The 21,207-nt window shown below is 34.1% G+C and overlaps 1 protein-coding gene across 1 annotated transcript in view; it reads left to right on the top strand.

Moving 5' to 3' along the window:
• LOC149773026 (snake venom 5'-nucleotidase-like) overlaps positions 1–20,812 on the top strand; it is a 31,717-nt gene extending 10,905 nt beyond the window's left edge. The window contains exons 2-9 of the mRNA XM_089946825.1: positions 5,555–5,768; positions 6,527–6,715; positions 7,319–7,516; positions 9,824–9,955; positions 11,737–11,859; positions 17,466–17,621; positions 18,328–18,531; positions 20,715–20,812. Coding sequence (XP_089802951.1) covers positions 5,555–5,768; positions 6,527–6,715; positions 7,319–7,516; positions 9,824–9,955; positions 11,737–11,859; positions 17,466–17,621; positions 18,328–18,531; positions 20,715–20,812 — 1,314 coding nt within the window. The remainder of the gene's footprint in view (positions 1–5,554; positions 5,769–6,526; positions 6,716–7,318; positions 7,517–9,823; positions 9,956–11,736; positions 11,860–17,465; positions 17,622–18,327; positions 18,532–20,714) is intronic.
• Positions 20,813–21,207: the final 395 nt, after the last annotated feature.

The following is a 21,207-nucleotide window of genomic DNA, read 5'->3' as shown; positions in this document are numbered from 1 at the left end:
GATTTCATTTCATAGTTAGCGTTACTATACACGTATGTTTCTGCCACTTAGGCACTATCCGTTATGCTGAGCAGCGCATACACCCAGATGTCCATGTTCACTTTTTTCTGTCCATGTTTATGTAATTCTCTAAGCTGCCTTGTGCCCTAAGATTATACCTAGGACCTTGACCTTGTCCTTAATAGGATAGGTGGGGAAGAGTGAGTCCTGTGTGATTCCCCTTCGAGTTTACTATTAGTAAGATTTCGGGGTTTTTTTTCGTGATTAATTCTATATCTCGAGGCCTTTCTGAAAGTTTCAAATTCAATTTGTAGGTGTTTAAAGGAAATTTACATCAGATATGAAATCAGTAAAGTCATCACCATGTTTAAGCATTTCAAACTTTTTAGTTCATATTTCAAATATGGTATGGGTATTTCTGCGATGTTTTGGATGCCTCTTATATTTTGGCATATACTTTATATTACTATTATGTATAATAGCAAGGACAGACGGCATACATGCCTTACTGATTGTTCAATGTTGTATATCAAATTTCTTTGTTACCGCTCCATTCACGTGTTCGTTTGAAAAAATTTCATTATACAAGATTTGGTCCAATTTTGGAGAAAAACATTCGGAAATCAAATTTCTCTAATAACATTTCTAGGTACTTATGTTCTATTCTGTCAATGGCTTTTTCCGGGTCAAAAAGTACCATAGCACATTTATGACCAGTTATTTTTAAATAGTCTATCACGGTCTGTATACTGGGGATGTTGTTTTGAATAGCCCTCCATTTTTCCGCGCAACTTTGGTTAACATTTATTATTGTTTAAATGGTTTGTTTGTCCAGTTAGATATAACTCTACTGAGAATTTATTAGTCCACATTTAGCAAGGAGATGGCTCTCCAGATTTTCAACTAATCCATATCCACCTTTCTCTTATATAATATTGATATTAAATCCTTTCTCACTGATTTCGTCACCCCCCTCCTCAAATGCAGTTGTATAGGGATTCCAATATTGGTATTGGTTCCCTATTTAACTTTATATACAAACTACAATTAGTCTGTCTATCCCTCTGCGAATTTCCTTTCGCGAGAGAGGTTATTTTTTCTTCTTCTATCTCTGTACTTCTAATAAAATCTTCGCATTGTTCCTTCTGCTCTTTTAGATCTTTCCCCTCATTCTACCCCTTGCATATAAATATTTGCCTCCTCCGTATCGATGTTCTGCTAGGCATATATGTTCTCATAGTATTTCCTTATACAGATTAGATCACATAGGTACATATGTATATGGATGTCACGTATATTTAATTTAAGTGCTTGTCTGTTAGTTTGAATTTTTAAAAATTATTTCATCACATGTTATTGTGATGTAACATTGTTTAATGGACTTGACCTTGTCATAATTTAGTTTATTTCTGCTTGACCTGATTGACTTTTTTATTTTAAATTTCATTAATGTAAACAACTAAAAATAGCTTCATTATACTCTATGTGTATGAGCTTATTAGCCAAATCATTATTCAGATAAACAAGAAGTGGTAAATATGTTCATCAAGGTCAGGGACCATGTGAATTTAATGGGTTATTGTGTTGTTAGTAAACAAGGCTCATTAAGATCATTCTAAGAAGGTTTTTTCCATTAGGTAATGGTTGTTTTTAGAAAATGCTAATGTGACCTGAAGTCAAGTAGACAAGTATATTATCTTGTGACTGAACATTTTACCAGTTGTGCTTTAACAACTAGCACTATAAGTTGTATGATGTTGTGTCCAGTTTGGGCTGAATTTTATTTTCTTCAAAAGTATTGAATTCAAGTTATTATTTTCTCTGGAAATACAAAAGTGCTCTGACAAAATTCTTAAAGACATTCATTTGAATGTATACTGAATTCAAACCTGGAATAATATTTCTGTTATTCAACAAGAGACTGTTGACACATTAGCACTTCGCTGACCATAACAGACACGTCTTTCCTTCAAATTTGGTTATCATCGGGACTTGAAATTCAGTTAAATTCAGGACTTTTATTACTAGGACTTGTATCTTTAATTTTTGGATTATAAATTGGATTTAATTCGCAATACCGTACGTTCGTTTATCTCATTTTTCATTTTGTATTCTAGGGAAATAAATTATTTGTTAAATTTTACAAGGCTTATTGTCTTCACTCTTTTATGTTACTTATTTTAAGAGCATAGACTTGTAACATAGGTCATTTATAGGTAATTTTTAAAAGCAGTACTCTCTCATCGGACTTTCTCATACTAGTACTGGACTAAATGTTAATTGATTTCTTTTGAAGAAATAACTTAGCAACACGTGAAGATGGTTGAACACGTGTCACATTGGGATAAATAAGGATCTTGATAAGAGTTTTGCGTTGTAATAGTCTTTTGTCAAAGGTTCCCTTCCTTTTTGCGTCGGAATTTAACAATTCACAGCAAAGCAGACGATATCGTCAAATTTCTTTGCATGTAATATGAACAGCAAATTGATCGTGTTTGACGTATCGTTATTTTTTGTAACTTATTTTACACAAATAGCCGCTGTTGAAAGTGGCTCCCGGTCCGAATAGAGGACACTCAGTTTTACTTTTGACCTGAATTAAGCCCTGAATATCATTGGATATTATGGTGACACCCCATAGCCCCATCCTGACATGTCTTGCTTGTTAGGACTTAGAGATGACACATCGTTCTTCCTGAAGTTATGATTTGGTATCATATGTTTTATTTCTCTCTCTCTCTCTCTCTCTCTCTCTCTCTCTCTCTCTCTCTCTCTCATTCTCTCTCTCTCTCTCTCTCTCTCTCTCTCTCTCTCTCTATATATATATATATATATATATATATATATATATATATATATATATATATATATATATATATATATATATGTATAGTTGTGATAAAAGAATAATAAATACATATCATAGCTTTTCCTTATTACATGTTTGTCGAGGTTGGTTTTTGTTTTGTCCTGTCATATTTGATAGTTATCTTATCCCTTGTTTGTATTGACCATGGGTTTCGTACTCCCATCTCATTAGGCACTGAAAATCCAGCAAATCCGTTTCCTTTGTCCGGCGTTCCCTTTTTGTTAAATGGTTTTGTAGTAACTGTTGCCAAAGTCAGTTTCCTTTTGTCCTCTTTTGTGGCGATTTAGAGTTTGCAACGTTGTTTGTGAATCCCGTTGTAAGAAGACTGACACTGGCAAGATCAAATTTAGCTTTTATTCTATCGGTAAATTATTTGAAGAGATACAATAATGTTGAAAGGATGAAATTTAAAAAAAAGGTGTCTTCATGCTTGTGTCGTTGTTTAGTGGCTTCTTGTTATTTTCCTATAGGGGTATTATAAATTGGGTTTTTAATCTGTGAAGTTGTCTACGATTTAGCGTAGGCAATCTTTATTAGTTACTATGGTTGTATTATGTATTGATGTTTTAATCTATATAGTTGTTTACGATAAATAGTCGCTAAAATAGGTCATGGAACTTAATTGTTCGCAAAATAAATACATAAATGTCTATTGCATACGCATTTGTTAATTATTTGTAGCAAACGTATTAAAAATAATTGTATGCATGGAGTCAGGAGGGGGAAGGTTCCTGTGAAGGTAACTCTACCTGTTGGGAGAGTGTGCCTCTTCGCTTTTGCTATGTTTCTGCTGTGAAGATACGTGTGTTGTTTTATAGATGCCCTGGTAGCGAAAAGTGGTTTATCGGGTTTTTCGGATGGTTGAAAACATTGTCACGCTTTGGTTTTATGGTGGATAGGTAAAGAAGATTTAGAGTCAGATTTCCGTTCTTAACTCAGTAATCTTCGCTAACAAGGGTTTCCGATATATTGACCCTATTTACACCTTGGCGGATCGAAGAGATATTTCAATGCTTTGTCCCAGCGACATCTGTTGGATTTCATGATTTGCTTTCTTTAATATGTAATGCCAGCTAACCAGCAGAGTGCCACATAGGTACATTGTATATCAGCCGAAAATGTTGGAGGCAATTTACTTCAAAAGGACATATTGAACGTTTAACATCGAAAGTATGACCATGTACTAGAGAGAAGCCATTATATATGAATTTGCTTATTTATGTGTAGATTCTATTTATGTACTCTCTATCCGCCAAGGTGTAGATTATGTTAACATATCGAAACCCTGGCTAGCGAAGATGGAATCCAGTAGGTGTTCAGGAGATTTTGACATATATTGCTGTAATTCTGAGATGTCCGGAAAATTTGGTTTTTACATTTTGCAAATATTATATAGTTAAAATCTGTAATTTATAAATGTGTTTAAAACTTTACCTTCTGCAGGTTATTTATTAATAATCCGCTATGTATTTAGTAGAGTCTTCCTTTATCTCCGTTCACTTCTATGTAGCTATAGCTTAAAGTTTCTTTTAAAGAAACGATCCCTTTAGGTTGCAATACATGTTCTTTTTCATTTAGTCAGCAAAGGGTTTCGTCTATTCTGGTTTGACTCCGCTTGCTATAATAGCCATTAGTGCATCTTCACTTAAAGGGTTTGTCGCACAGACATTTATTCTTTGAGTTTCTTTATCAGATCCGACATTATTATTGGTTCTGGAGTAATTTTTATCTTTTATTTTTCCCTGTTTTTTCGTTATATTCCAGTTTTGTTTCAGTTTTATGTTTCTATTTTCTTTTTTTCTTCTTTCTTCTTTCTTTCATTCCTTCTTTCCTATTTTCTCTTTGTATTCTTTCGTTCTCTTCATGTATTTTTTCCTCTGCTGGCTGCTTGTATTATTCTGTTTCTGCTTCTCTTCTTGTATTCTTTCATTCTCTTTGTTTTTTATGTTTGTGTTCGTATTTTCTCTCTTTTTGCTTTCTTTCCTTCTCTGCTTGTTGTTTTTTCTCTGCCTGCTATACTTTATTTTTCTTCTGTCATTCTTTCCATCTCTTCTATATGTATTTCATCATCTTATATTTTCGGTGTAGTCCTTTATTGACTGTTGTGACTTCCTTTCCAAAATCTGCTTTTTGTTCTCGTTTATTTTTGTTTACAGATGCTTCGATCAAGGCCGGTATTTACGCTTTTGTTACATTTTCTGTGATATATGCATGCGATTACTTTGAAACCATGCCTGTAGAAGAAAGTTGCCAATTTTCGTTTGTCCAGGACTCGTACTCCTGGCAAGATTCCATCGTAGTCCTTGTATTTAGTCATATCACTATTTTGCACTTCTTATAAAAAAAAAAAGCAAATCCCCACAACTGATCTGTGACCTAATTCTGCAGGTGTTCATTAGTACACTTGAAGATGGATTTCTACCCATCACATGTCATGATTATATACTCAGCAATTTCAAAGAGACACTTAAGGGATCAACACAACAACGTCAACTACTACTACTACACTAACAACACTTTTAGGAACATCGTATGTCAATTAATACCTATGTCTCATATACGCATTGCAGGCGGGACAAACACTCGAGTCCAAGTCGTGGATCGGAGTTTTCCTACCTGTTTTAATCGTCACCGATATTTTCGATTTTAGAAAATACAAAATACTTATTACTTTATGTTGTACAGTGCATTGGTAACCACGAGTTCGATCTTAAAGTTCCCGGACTGGTCGATTTCCTGAAGAACATAACGATTCCCGTTGTCAGTAGTAACATTGACGTGGGCAATGAACCTCGTTTACAGGGCATTTTCAAGAAATCAATCATTCTGAACGTAAATGGCACAAAGATAGGAATTGTGGGATATATCACTGAAGAAACTGGTTCTCTTTCCGAAGCAGGTAATTCTACTTTTTGAAGTTGTCGAATTGGACAAAAAGGAAATTTCCATTTGGGTGATACCTTTCATCCCTTTCATACGTAATGTGCATGATATACAGTGTCTTCATTTATGTAAATAATTCAATGATACACATTGACAATGAAATCATCCAGACTGGTTCTTTTCCTATTTTGAGGCCAACCATGAGGCAAGCGATGAAGTTATTTGAAATATTTTAGAACTTTAATAAAGAGACAAATAATTTTTGTTTGATTTATATGTATGTTAATACGAATAAACGCTAAGAGAACTGTGCACCTTATAGTGTTCATGGTGTACGTACATACATTTATGCAACGATAGATAGATAGATAGATAGATAGATAGATAGATAGATGGATGGATGGATGGATGGATGGATGGATAGATACACAGACAGATAGACACACACACACACACACACACACACACACACACACACACACATATATATATATATATATATATATATATATATATATATAGAGAGAGAGAGAGAGAGAGAGAGAGAGAAAGAGATAGATAGATAGATAGATAGATAAAAGTATATTATATAAATCATACAATTTAATATTAACTTAAAATAAACAAATTATAGATTTATTTTCTGGTCTCAGGTTCCACTCCCACTGTGAAGTTTGTTGATCTTTTGAAAATGCAACCATCGCCTAAAAATAAACTTTTCGATGAATACTGACTAATGTAAACAAACGAGTTTCTCTTTTTTCCTGGCCTCAGGTCCCACTGTGAAGTTTCTTGATCCGATTCAGAGCGTTCAAAAAGAGGTTCAAAAACTGCAAGCGGCTGGCATTTCAATTATTATTGGACTGAGCCACGCCGGATATGGCAACGATCAGAAAGTTGCTCGTAAGGTTGACGGCCTTGACGTTATAGTTGGAGGTCATACTCACAGCTTTCTCTATACAGGTACGCGCTAAGCATAGTATTGTTTTAACTGACATTAACATAATTAATTTTAATATCAATAAGAATACGAGAGGGTTTACGACTAACATTTCGCATGACAAGACGATTGAGAGCAGAAATAAAAAAGTACTAATTCCAGCCAATGTATTGATACGTAAGAAATAACGTGTACACCAAATGAACGTATTTTGTTTTTAAATAAAAGGTATGCAAGAGCTATAATCAATGGCGTAGTAACAACCCATACAACCCCCGCAACTGTGGGGATGCATGGGTGCCGGACACGAGCCTGGTGGGGGCCCAAAATTACCACCATACACATTTGTCTTTTCACCGTCAGGGTCCCTTGAATTAAGTTTTGCTGCAAGCCAAATCATTTCATGCCCCTCCAATTGCTGTAATGACGTCTCATTAAAATGATAAACGTAATGAAGAAACACTTTTTTATTTTATTAAAATATATAACACTTTTTATATTATAACTCCAAGTATCCGTTTAGATTTTCCAAATAAAACAAAAAACCTTTATTATTTGAGATGTGGAATGAAAATGAGTCTAGATTAATTGCGCCAATTATCTTTCTATTTACACTTCTAATTTAGGGCCACAACCGTCCAATGAGGAAATCGAGGGTCCATATCCGACCATTGTCACTACAAACAATGGCCGGAGAGTTTTGGTGGTCACTGCTTATGCTTGGTCCAAATATCTGGGGTACCTTAATGTGCTGTTTGACGACAGTGGAGAAGTGTCCAGTTGGAACGGGAATCCGATATTACTAGACAAGACTGTCCCACAAGGTAACGACAATACAGTTTCCTCAGTGGTCATACACGTTAATCAGATATGTTTTAAGACTCGATATAACTACCAAGTGGCTGCATTTCATCGACAGTCACGTAATAGTATAACAAATATAGTTAAAATTTATCCATTACTTATGCATGCTCTAGTACTAAAACTTCTCCAGTCAGAGTAAGAACAGGTTACACATATTTAAGAAATACGTTCATCTATTAAATTTTTAAAAAATTATATTATTGCTCTGCACAGAATTAATGACTTGCTAGATTGAACTGAACCTTATATTACTACATTGCACGTTATCTTACTATTTTGCACCTTGAAAGGCAAAGTCCGCATCTTCAAATCATGTGAAAATGTAATACTCCCAAAAGGAAATATACATAATCATCGCTTAATGCACGAGTACATCACGGTCACAGTCTAGCTTTAAATCATACATTGAAAGAAACTGTACATATACTAATACATACCTACATACATATATGTCCTTTTATTGTCCTATCTGGTCGAGGATAACCCTGGCATCTATAGCTTATAGAAACAAAAACCAACATGTCCCGAATTTATATGCCATGTTGTCGCATACTTATTTAATTGGAAATCTTATATATGCTGTTTCATTCGATTCGAACGTTGGTCCCTATTCCTTTATTGCGGACCTAAACATTTACGTATCGCACATCTGATATATATATGTCTAGTCATGAAGTCAATAATGTGTGCAAAAGTGTTGTTAAAACCAGAAACAAAACAAATATCATTGTTAGCATATTCGATACATGTAAAGTATGTGATCGGAACAGGAACAGTATAATGATTATTCCTATCACTTTGGAAACAATGGATGAAAAACAAGTGAATAACAGAGCGCATACAAAGTTTCGCTAAGCGATTTTAAGCTTTTTCAAGTCAGGATAAACGTCTTGATGTGGTGCTTATAAAATTACCATCCATATATCTAAAACAATCCAATTAGTTTAAACTAGAGACTACAGTACACACTTTATTACAGTTTTGTTTTAGAGTCTCTTATCAATTACATTAAAATGTTCAGCTGGCAAAAACCGTGGTTTAAAGAACCTGTTGCACTTTGTTAACGATTGAACTGTGACTTACACATTACAGGAATTGTTTAGGCAGCCGAATTAACCATGGTATATATGTATACATATGCAAAGCTAATTATCTTTTCTTTTTCTAAAATAAAAAATAGTTTTCTTTTAAGCTATTGAATAACTTCCTTAACTTCTGAATGGCTATTGGGAACAAGTTGCTTAATATATTAAATCCAATTCCAGGTGGAATATTTTATGTGTCGCTCGCCATTCAAATTCATCATCTCAATAAAATGCTAATATATATATATATATAAAGTTGCATCGATTTAATTTTAATTCTAATCCATTTTCTTCATAACTGAATAATATCATCCGTTGGCATACTTTCTTGGCTTCATTATTCCACATTTTATACATGTCAAGTTGATGTTGTTCGTAGAATAATTTTGGTTATATATATATATATATATATATATATATATATATATATATATATATATATATATATATATATATATATATATATATATATATATATATATATATATATATATATATTAGGGACTAACTCACAAAGAATTGTATTATATAACGAATGTTTAATCATGTTATAAAATTTGCCACCTTCATCACTACTCACTGTATTATTCATATTCTCTTCGACACAATTCTTAGCTATATATATATATATATATATATATATATATATATGTGTGTGTGTGTGTGTGTGTGTTGTGTATTTATATACAGTTATGAAGAAAATGGAATAGAATTAAAATGAAATATATCGGAACTTCATATATATGAAGGTCCGATATATTTAATTTTAATTCTAATCCATTTTCTTCATAACTGTATTCTTCCTTGTCATTGAACTCCTATCATCCGTTGGCATACTTTCTTGGCTTCATTATACCACATTTTTACAAAGTTATGTTTAATCATGTCATAAAATTTGCCATCTTTATCACCACTCACTGTATTATGAAACATCGAATTTGGAAAGGACGATTGCATTATATTCTCATTGACACGATGCTCATCGTCCACGTTCACACATTAAATGGCATGCTGCTTTGATTTCAGACACCAGTTGTTCTAAAGTACTATACATATCTGGGGAGTTCGAAATGTCGTCGATATTTATTGCAATATACATTGGGATGCAATTATCTTGATATATTTTGCATACTTTACTCTCTGAATTGATGAGGCTTTTTTGGGTTCTTTTTCTGTTTGCAGACAACGATATATTAGCTGAAGTAAAGGAATTGCAGAAACCCTTAGAAGCCCAAAAGCGTGAAGTTGTTGGTCATACGTCTGTCCTTCTGGAGGGTGAAACGTATTGGTGCAGGATCCGGGAGTGCAATCTAGGTACTTATCTAAATTTACATCACCTTAGCACTTTGGAGCTTCTTCATATATTGCAAGGATGCATTTGCATTCGTGATTTTCTTTACATCATTCGTATGCATTTTCCGCAGATAGTAAAAACTTATAAATTGCCATAAAATACTTTGGAAATATTTTCGTGAATTCTGTAAATGTTACCGGTTTCTGGCTAAACCTCTTTAGAAGTGAACAATGTTTGAAAGTACAGAACACGTTTTGATCAGAAAGCGTCCGCTATAAAGCGCTTTTCCTGAATAGTCACGTATCCTTAGCTCTGCTGTATCAACAGACGGCAAAACAAAATGATACAATATTGAAGTTATATTTTTCTGTGTATATTTAAACTCTAGACAAACAATATGCAGAAACAAACCAGAAAAGATTTGCTTATTTAAAAGAAAGGAAAAGGACTTAACTTGATAACGACAGGTTAAAAATTCGGTGAAAATGGAAAATAATATCGGATTCGAACTTGAGACATCGGGGACATACACTGATCACTCAACCAAATGAGCTAAACTAATTATGCCAATAGTCTAGGTGACTTTTTATGACCATTCTTTATGTGAAGTCACATTTTAAAATATTTTAAAACATACTTATCTTCATGATTTATAAATAAAATGACTGCGTTTTGCTTAAAGATTTTTTGAGAAGAATTGAAGGACTAACTGGATGCGCACTAGGCAAAAAGATTGTATCAGGGTCTGAAAAAAACGTATAGAATTACAAACTATAAATAATATCCTTTTCATTTTTTTGCAGTAAGTTGATAATAAATCTGTAATAGTATTTTGGGGGCATTTTCAAAGAAATTGGTGATTTGTGCAAAATTTATGAAAATATGATTTTATTCTACAATTTGTATTTGGGTTTGTAAATCCGCCATGTTTGTGACAAAATATCATAAAAAATCGATATTGACCATTGAGAATGTTTGTGAGCAAAACTCAAATTTTTCAGACTCTTGATTTAACTCACAAGTTCTATACTTCAAGTGGATTTGTTTTGGGAACCTAGCCAGCAGAGATAAAGAAAACGCCAATAACATAAAAACAAACAAACAAAACAACAAACAAACAACAAATATAAAAAAATAACAAAGACACCCATTCCAACGCCCAAGATATCCGCTCTTATTTTGCTGACACTGATATGTTGGTATATATATTATTTGTCCCATTTTACCATTTTAACAGTTTGTCCTACAAAAATATCATGTTTAAGGCATGCCGTCTGGTTCTTCGTGAGATGAATGAAACGGTAAATATGTACTACCATGCTGCAGAATATAGTGACTTCTAAACAGGGATTAACCTCTCTTGAAAGATGTCTTATAATGGAAAAGGGTGGCGAGAAGGGCTATATATACGATATTGTTAAATATAAAATTAACACTAATGTATGTGTGTGCGCGTGAGTATGCATATAAGTGAATATATGCATCTAGTCAGCACTTATTTATCAAGCAGCCGTAATTTATACACTTATATGGAACCCTGACTCTTAAAGAATTAAATAATAACTGCAGTGCGAATAGTACATTCAACCATTGTTACTTATGAAACAAAATAACAAATGTACTAATTAAATTATCACACAATTAATCTGTGATCTATCAAGCAGCCGTATTTTCTAGACTTATAAGGAGCCCTGTCTCTTAAAAATTTAAATGAACAATTGCAACGCAAAAAATACATTGAATCATTAATTGCTAAGTTTAAAATAAAAATAATATATGTACTAATTTAATTGTCACACAGGTAATCTGTATACAGATGCAATGATCAGCTATCATTTAGATTACCTGCAAGCCAATGATACATGGGCGGCTGCCTCGATCGCTTTGGTGCAATCTGGGGGAATTAGGGCCTCCATTGAACCAGGTAAAGACTTTTACTGACTTTTTCCGTGCAAATTGTACCCTCATTATACATGGTAACGAGTATGGTCACTTAGTGGCTTAAATTTAATTATAAATTTACAATCAATATATCTTTTTATTGTTATTCAGCCTTCGTATTTTTAAAAAAAAATTAATCTCCATTTCGATGACGATCCAGATTGGCGAAGAATTTATCAAAGGTATACCTCTGAATATAACCATATACTAATATTTGCTGCTTGAAATGAAGCCTGCCATGATATACCTAAATCAATAATCCTGACAGGTGACTGTAAAATTATTCGTTACATCTTTGCAGCAGTAATTTTGTTTTCTATATTTTATGGAAATAATTGATGCAAGATTATTTTGGTGCAGATGGTTTTCTCTGTGCAACGATGTTCATACTTCTCATGTCAGACATTCGAATTCAAGTGTTTCCGTTTGTAAAATTTATAATCAATCAGTTTTGCAACAGAGAGTATTATTTAAACTTCCTTTATTTGGCACATCTCATAATTACAGGTTACTGAATTTGTTTTTCTGAAAAGTACTGCACGACCTTGAGGAGTGAAGTATTTTTCAGAAGAAACAACTTCATATTTTCCCATACAAATGCAGTAATCTTTTTTTTTATTATATGCTCATTTTGTTTAACTTTCTAATGATTAATAATAAATGATAAAACAAGAAATAATTAACTGAATTTATAGATTCAGCACTACACAATAACAGTATTCATGCGCACACATTTCCGCCAAGGGACATTTTAACTTAGTCGCGCGCTCTACATCAGGTTAAAAAAGAATTGTCGTTTTGGTCTACTTAAAATCAAAATTTAGAGTCATATTGTGAAAGAATGCGCAAGGATTTTGTTTCTATATTCCTCCAATTCAATTCTTCTTTTCTAATTATGAGGGGCTGGATAGTTGGTAGGGTAAAACGATACACTGGTGCATCGTATCGATACGATTCACGATGCACAGCCTGCTATATGATACATATCGATACACATATGTCATTGATAGTCCTTCCATCTTTGGAAGGTAGGTGGTGCCATTTTATGTACGTTGACAGACTGGTAGCATTTCTAGTATGCAGAATAAAAGTAGAGATATAGTTATCATATATTTATATGCAATTCTCACCTATGAAAACTAAAATACTTTCAAAACAGACTACCTGTTAGTTGTCAGTGATTCCACCCCCACCCCCACCCCCCAAGCGTTTCAGGTCGTTTAATTGTGGTTACATTTAACTCACTTTAGCCACCAGGCCCTTTGTTCTGTATGGCATGAATGCTTGGAAAACATCTTATTAACAAAGTCATGTCTCACTTAAACTTGGAAAACATTACGATGTTATCTTCAAAAGAGAAAAAAAAATAATTTCCTCGTGCATCTTGAACTAGGGCATGGAAATGAGGATGAATACCAACAAAATCTATCACATTTTACTTCCTGCAGATGCAAAAGACTGCTGCATCCAGAGGTACTTGTATTTGGCAGTGAAGAAGGAAAGCTACTGAAACAACCAGTCCTATTCTATAATTTTGTTTTGCAAAGTTTTATACAAGGTGATACACTTGAGTCGTCTGATTCTGTGCTAATTTTATTTATTCCATCAGCGCCTTCATTCAAGGGTTAAATATCTCCGCATAGAAAGAGAAATTCAATTTTTTTTCACTATGTACAATTTAAGGAGATATGCTGCAAGATGTTATCTTTAAGGGGACTTCACCCTTTGTCACCGAAAGAAGGGGAGATTATAAAAGAAGGAGGGGAAGGAGAAAATGGCCATAGTTCAATATTTACCTAACTCTTCAATATGTATCTCTCATTTTTTCTGACCTACTTGTTTAGAGCTCTATTGACATCAAAATCTGTAAAGGATTTCACTTCTACTTGTACAAGTATTAATCTGTTAATTATATCTGAGAATACTCTGCTCCTTATCTGTATATATTCCTATGCTTCCTTCTGAAGGGGCATATGCATAGCTAGATTTGTCGGCTTGTATATGTTGGGGAACTGATCTTTATGGTTGTTATGTACAATTTTCCAGAGCTCACAGATATTATCTTATGGATACATCTGCTCCAAAATAGGATTTGTCAATAACATAAACGACCTTTCTTGAATCAGTAGTTTACTATCATGCTAGAATTCTTAACTGTTCCATAATGCTGTATTAGGGATTTTAGTCCATCAAAGCCATAGTCTGCTTGCGCAGACCGAGATATTCAAATAAATTTGTTTACTTCTTAATTTCATTTTCTTCATTCTTATTATTCAGTTTATCTTAACTCTGATATGGATATATGGTTTTCTAGTATATTATCCGCAGGGCTGAATAAGTTCATAAAAAAAATGAAAATTGCATTCAACTTTCAAATCATCTGTATTTTTTGAAAGGTTCAGTATTCCGCCCTTTCTACAATATTCCTGAAATGAAGATTAACCTTCATGCCGTCTATTTTTGTCCATCAAACATGTACATCTGGCTCGTATCAAACACAATTTTCGGGCTCAAACTCACTCACTGGTATCTCCATTAACAATTTTAAAGCTTCAATAAACCAATATACTTCGTAACTCGAAAAATTATTTGCCGAACAAAACCATGCCAGGAATCAGAAATTTTGGCTTTTCTAGGTAGCCCGTATTTTAAACACGCATTTGTAAAATTCCTTTCATGGAATGTTTATACTACGCCACAATGCATATTCCAGTGAACAATGTACCAATCAAATGTAGTTTAACAACCATTCATGTCATGCTTGAAGAACCCAGATGTGTAAACAGTTGCTACCCGAAAAACAGTTGTCGTGACAGGAGCGGTTAAATAAAAATTGTGTACTTCGTTACGAGTCTATGCTCTTAAAAAGAGTAACAGAAAAGAGTGAAAGACAAGAAGCTTTGTACAATTTAATAAATAATTTATTTCCCTAGGATACAAAGTGAAAATGAGAAAAACTAAGTTACGGTATTTCGAATTAAATCACAAAATAATACAAGAATTATAAACACAAGTCCTAGTAGTTTAATGTCCTGAATAAAATCCAGTAAAAGAAAAGAAAACTGAAGGCGATGACGTGTCTATTATAGCTCCTAGTGTGCTGATGTGCCTACAGTCTTTTGCTGAATCACATAAATATAATTCCAGGTTTTTATACACTCCAAATTCCAGTGAATGTCTTTATCCAAGAATTTCATCAGAACACTTTCGTATTCCCAGAGAAAATAATCAATGGGATTCAATAATTCGATGAAATTGAATTTCCACCCAACTACACCCATCATAATACAACTTGAAAGTGCTAGATGTTAAAACACGAATGATACAATCATCACAATCACAAGATTATATAGTTCTCTACTTGACCCCATGTCAGAATTAGCATTTCCTGAAGAAGAAAAACCCATTAACTACTGGAAAATAACGTTCTAGAATGATCCTGATGTTTACAAAACAGTAACCTAGATTATCTATAATTCACTCAGGAAACTCCAAACATTTGACCCAAATAAACATATTTACCTCTTCTATTAATAATGGTCCTAATATAAAGCCCATACACATAGAGAATAATTGAGCTAAGTATTATTTGTTTTCATAAAATGAAATAAAACAAGCCAATTGGGTAAAGCAGAAACGAACTCAATTTTGGACACGGTCAAGTCCAGCGAACAATGTTACATTACAATATCATGTAATTAACTATAATTTTTAAACTAACAACCCCCCACATATAACCCAATTAAATTAAATATACATAACAACTTCCCATGCACATTTTCATATGCGGGACTATCAACTAATTTGCGTTAATTCTCGTGCATCACTGTCCTCCAAGTGTGCGAATTCGAACACAGTTTGCACAATTTGCGCAATCGCATACCATGACATCATCTCTTTTTAAGTACTTTGCATATTATTGTCTTATGCACGAAGTTTCTCTGTTGCTTTGCTCGTACTTCTTGTTTGTCACGCAGGGAATAAGCTACACTAATTTCTGACTGGTAGTTATTATTTAACCTGGAACGGAACAAGCAATAACCACCAATGAGATTTCAATGTAACATATTTCACCTTGTAACACACTGGTAGTGTAGGTCTCAAATCGAGCAAAGGTTGTTATTAAATGATGAGTAAAGCACTTCATTATACATGTGGAACACTTTTGGAATGTATCTTATATGCTGAACATGCTGCTGGGTTAAGATAATTAGCGGGGTGGGGGTGGGGGCTCAGATTATGAAGCATTTCACTGTTTAATTTGGAGACTGCGAGCGAGTATTCCCAATAGTCTTTTTTTGTTTTTACTTATATAAATGAGGACTGCAAATGCTGTTTCAGACGAATTCTGTATTTAAAGAATACCAAGACAAATTACTAATAAGGGGTCATGACTGCTGTAGACTAAAATAACATACGCATGGTAAGTATCGTTTTGTATCAATTCTCCATCTCTTGTATCGATTCGTTACAGCAAAAGTATCGATATATCGATATGTCGACATATCGTTTCACCCCTCATAATTGGCCTAATTCAGTGAAATATGGTGAACGGATTTCGGCTGGAAATGTAGGCTACTCAAAATTACAGTACAGCTTCTGTGTGTATAAGTTTTTGCAGGACATGTTAGTCGGAATTGAAAAACTAACTAAGAAGTATAATTCTGAGGAAATTTAAGATGCATAAATGTAAGTATATTCATTGCCATTCTTATTACTAGCTTAAGAAAACATGCTTATGCTCTGTCACTTGCATTTCGCTGTTGCAAAGCCCCCAGCTATGACCTGTATCATGCAGTGTGTCTTATATCGCTAGCCTGACATTGTATCATATAGTTACACGAGGAAAATTGAAAAGCAACTGCTATATTGCACTCCATTTATCCAGCGGAAAAAATACATGTCAGTGGCCTTGAATTATTGGCTCTGAGTCACTTTGTTACCTACCAAAATCTCCAGGTGAATTGTTTTTTTTCTCGAATCTAGTATTTTGACATACTTGTAAAATGGTACGTCTCTGATAGATATGCGATATTCCTTGGCCTCGATATGCTTTTCTATTATTTTTTTTTATAGATCCTATAGAGCACGCGTCATAGACTTAACCATACTATGTGCGAAAAGAAATGAATATTCTCCTAAATAACTGTTTCAGGGATCATAACGGTATTTCGAGTACTGCATCTTTCGCGTTTGTAGTTGACATTACGAATATCACATTCATTCGTTTGCTTCAAAGAAGGTCTTGTTTCTGACTCAGTGAACTCGTCCTCATCATTAACTTTTACTGTACTATCTTTAGGCACACGTGTCGTGCACGTGCGCGCAATATGAAGGTGTTTAGTATCGTAAAATATTGCACGATTCTGACAACGTAAAGTCAACGGAGACAAAAATGAGCATATAATAATGACACTAGAAACATTGATATATAAAGAATACTTGTTCATAAAAGAAAACATTTGTGTCCTTTTCATGCTGCCATATAAGTATAAACCTCTGCATGAAGGATACCATCCATTCAAATGGGATTTTTGTAACCCAATCAGTGTCCTTAATACGGATGTTAGACTGTTCTCCAATTTGCAGGAAATATTACCATGGGTAATATCTTGACGGTGTTTCCTTTTGGAAATAACATCGACTTGATCCAAATATGGGGCATCCATCTGCTGAAAATGCTTGAGCATGCAGTTGCAAATTACGATCCCCAAAACCGGCCTGGCGCTTTTCTTCAGATGTCAGGTATTCTTTTGTCTTCTTATAATACACTTACTTCTAGGGAATCCTAATTTGTCATATGACATCATCATTGTAAATTTCAAGACCTATTGCATATTTATATATCTGATAAACATCTTTGATGTTAAGATTTGATATCTCTAATGTTTGTATTAGCTGTTGAATATAAACTGTTGTCTGTTTTGCGCAATCTGTCATTCTCTTATCAGACCATTCAAAGTTTAAGGTCTGTTTATTAGTATCGAAGACTGCATTACATTTTTCCTTGATTAAGTACCCCTGAACATATTTGCTATTGTCTTTGATAAGGCCACTTTCGATATTTAGTAAATGAAATGCGTGACAGTATTTCGGTGTTGAATATCAAAGAAAATGTTTTTAAACAAACTTGTGCACATGTCATCTTAGTGAAGAATTTCATTCATACACATTTTTAACCATATATTAATTTATATACGAGATCACATTCGTTGTTGAAGGAATATAAATATCATCCAAAACCTCTATGTCAAGAAGTCTAGATTTAATAGAAGGGAGTCAGAGTTTGATATTTTGATTCAAACCGTTTCAATTTTATCCAGGCATTTCACCGGAATGATTACAATTCAAAACAATACCTCTAGTTTCTGAGATGTGTATGGGCTAATCCTTCTTGGAAGCAACTGTAAATGGTGTTAAATATTGTTAAAAAGTATGCCATTCTTTCCAGGTCTAAAGGTTACTTACAATCTTGGATTTCCTAAAGGTCGGAGAGTGGTGTCTGTAGAGGTGAGGTGTCATGTCTGTAAAGTGCCAACGTACAGTCTTCTGGATAAGAACACAGTGTACAACATACTTCTGCCCAATTTCATCATCAACGGTGGCGACGGATACACTATGATTAAGAAGAGAATGATTCAACATATCCCTCTAAGTGAGTCGTGTTTTTTGTCTCTGATGCACTAGGAGATAAAAGAACGTAAGGGTATCACACCACATCAGAGGTGTGGGGATATATATGTACAAATACATATTCCCACTTTTGGTAAGCGCATTAAAAAGATCAATCCTCGTGTAATAAAGGAATAACTCCTTTCAAAATTTGCTAATTGGTACATGTAAATAAATAGACTTTGAGACTTATTTGGTTGTCAGTCCTACTAGGTTTATGAACCAGATAGAAAATATGATCATTATCATAAGGACAGTAAATATATCAATACTAAGTCTTATTGTTTCAAGTGTCCCAGTGATTTAGTCAGCACAATGTGCTATAGTTTCAAGTGTCCACTTGATTTGGTAAGCAGCAATGTTTTAATTTAAAGTGTTCCATTGACGTGATCAGCCCCAAGTACTATACTTTCAAGTGTCCCATTGATGTTGTCAAACTAAGCGTTATAGTTCTAGTTTCATATTGATGTGGTCAAATTAAGTATTAAGTTTTAAGTGTCAATATGATTTGGTCAGATTTAACTGTTACAACATCAAATGTCCCACTGATGTGGTCTAGACTAAATGTTTTACTTTCAATCTTCCCACTGATGTATCCGACCCTAAGTGTTATAGGTTGAAGTGTTCCATATGTGTGGTCAACCCTAAGTGTTATAGGTTGAAGTGTTCCATATGTGTGGTCAACCCTAAGTGTTATTGAAGTGTACCATATGTGTGGTCACCCCTAAGTGTTATAGGTTGAAGTGTTCCATATGTGTGGTCAACCCTAAGTGTTATTGAAGTGTACCATATGTGTGGTCACCCCTAAGTGTTATAGGTTGAAGTGTTCCATATGTGTGGTCAACCCTAAGTGTTATAGGTTGAAGTGTTCCATATGTGTATCAAACCCTAAGTGTTATAGGTTGAAGTGTTCCATATGTGTGGTCAACCCTAAGTGTTATAGGTTGAAGTGTTCCATATGTGTGGTCAACCCTAAGTGTTATAGGTTGAAGTGTACCATATGTGTGGTCAACCCTAAGTGTTATAGGTTGAAGTGTTCCATATGTGTGGTCAACCCTAAGTGTTATAGGTTGAAGTGTTCCATATGTGTATCAAACCGTAAGTGTTATAGGTTGAAGTGTTCCATATGTGTATCAAACCCTAAGTGTTATAGGTTGAAGTGTTCCATATGTGTGGTCAACCCTAAGTGATATAGGTTGAAGTGTTCCATATGTGTGGTCAACCCTAAGTGTTATAGTCTCAGCTATCCCTTTGATTTAGTCAGCCCTGTGAGTTACAGTTTGTTTTCAGTCATAAGTGTCATTGTTTCAACTATATCATTAATGTGGCCCGCCCAAAGTGTTATTGTTTCAAGTGCCCCTTTGATGGGGACAGCCCAAACTGTTCCATTGATGTTACAAACTCTAAGTGTTATAATTTCATCTGCCCCTGTGATGTGTTCAACCCTAAGTGCTATTGTTTCAACTGTACCTTTCTGTCAGCCCTAAGTATTATAGTTCAAGTGTCCCTTTGGTATGGTGAATCTAAGTTTTACAGTTCCATCTGCCCCTTTGATGTGGTCAGCCCGGCGTGTTATGTTTTTATTTTTCTCTCTGATGTAGTCATTCCTAAGCATCATAGTTTCAACTGTCCGTTTTAATGTGGTCAACCCTGTGTATTATAGTTTCGTTCATTTGATATGGTCATTCCTAAGAGTAATAGTTCCAACTGTCCCAGTGATGTTGTCAACCCTAGGTAATATGTTTCCAAGAGTCCCTTTGATGTGGTCAACCTTAAATGTTATAGTTTCAACTGTTCCTTTTGATGTGGTAATCCATAAGTGTTATGTCTTAAAGTATCACTTTGATGTTTCAGCCCTTCTTATCATAGTTTCAGCTGTCCATTGGATGTGGTCATCCCTAAATGTCGTAGTTTGGACTGTCCAGCTGTTGTGGTCAGCCATAAATGTTATAATTCCAGCTGTTCATTTTGAGTGGTCAGCCTTAAGTGTTATAGTTTCAACGGTCCCTTTGATGTGGCCACCTCTAAGTGTTACATTTGTAACTGTCTTTTCGATGTGGTCAGCTCTAAGTGTCATAGTTTCAACTATTTCTTCGAGAAAATGTTCATACTCTGTTTGATGTCCTGTCTTCTTAATTTTCATATTCGTTCGTCGCATTTTTTCAGATTCTCTGGACATTGATGTGATCTTGCAGTACCTGAGACATTCTAGGTCCGTTTTCCCATCCAACGAGGGAAGGATAAAGTTTGTCACCAGTACATAGACTTCAGACTCGAATCAATATCAACTCTCCGTAGCTATCAACTCTCCGTAGCTATATGTCAAATATTTTTATTTATGTATTATTACCTAACGACAACACTCATAAACAAATTTCAAACGTTGTACTGTAATGGAATCTGTAACGTATTCATTTTTATTATTTCTTCGTAACTGAATAATAATCAATGTGTCCAAAAGATGAAAGGTTTTCGGGGGAAGGAGTAATAGAATATATATGAAATTATGTTGATCCGAACAATGAAAGAAAATATTCACTCATTTATTGAAAAGTTGGCTGTAGAACTAAGACATCACTGCACACAGGAATGGTAGGATTATTTATATAATTATGTCAATGAATACTTTGTTTAAAAATGTATGGAAATCAGTAAGCCA

This window comes from Sinohyriopsis cumingii, unplaced genomic scaffold (assembly GCF_028554795.1).
Source record: "Sinohyriopsis cumingii isolate HCF-2022 unplaced genomic scaffold, ASM2855479v2 utg000913l, whole genome shotgun sequence".
Classification (NCBI taxonomy): domain Eukaryota; kingdom Metazoa; phylum Mollusca; class Bivalvia; order Unionida; family Unionidae; genus Sinohyriopsis; species Sinohyriopsis cumingii.
This window is presented reverse-complemented; position numbering and strand designations above follow the sequence as displayed.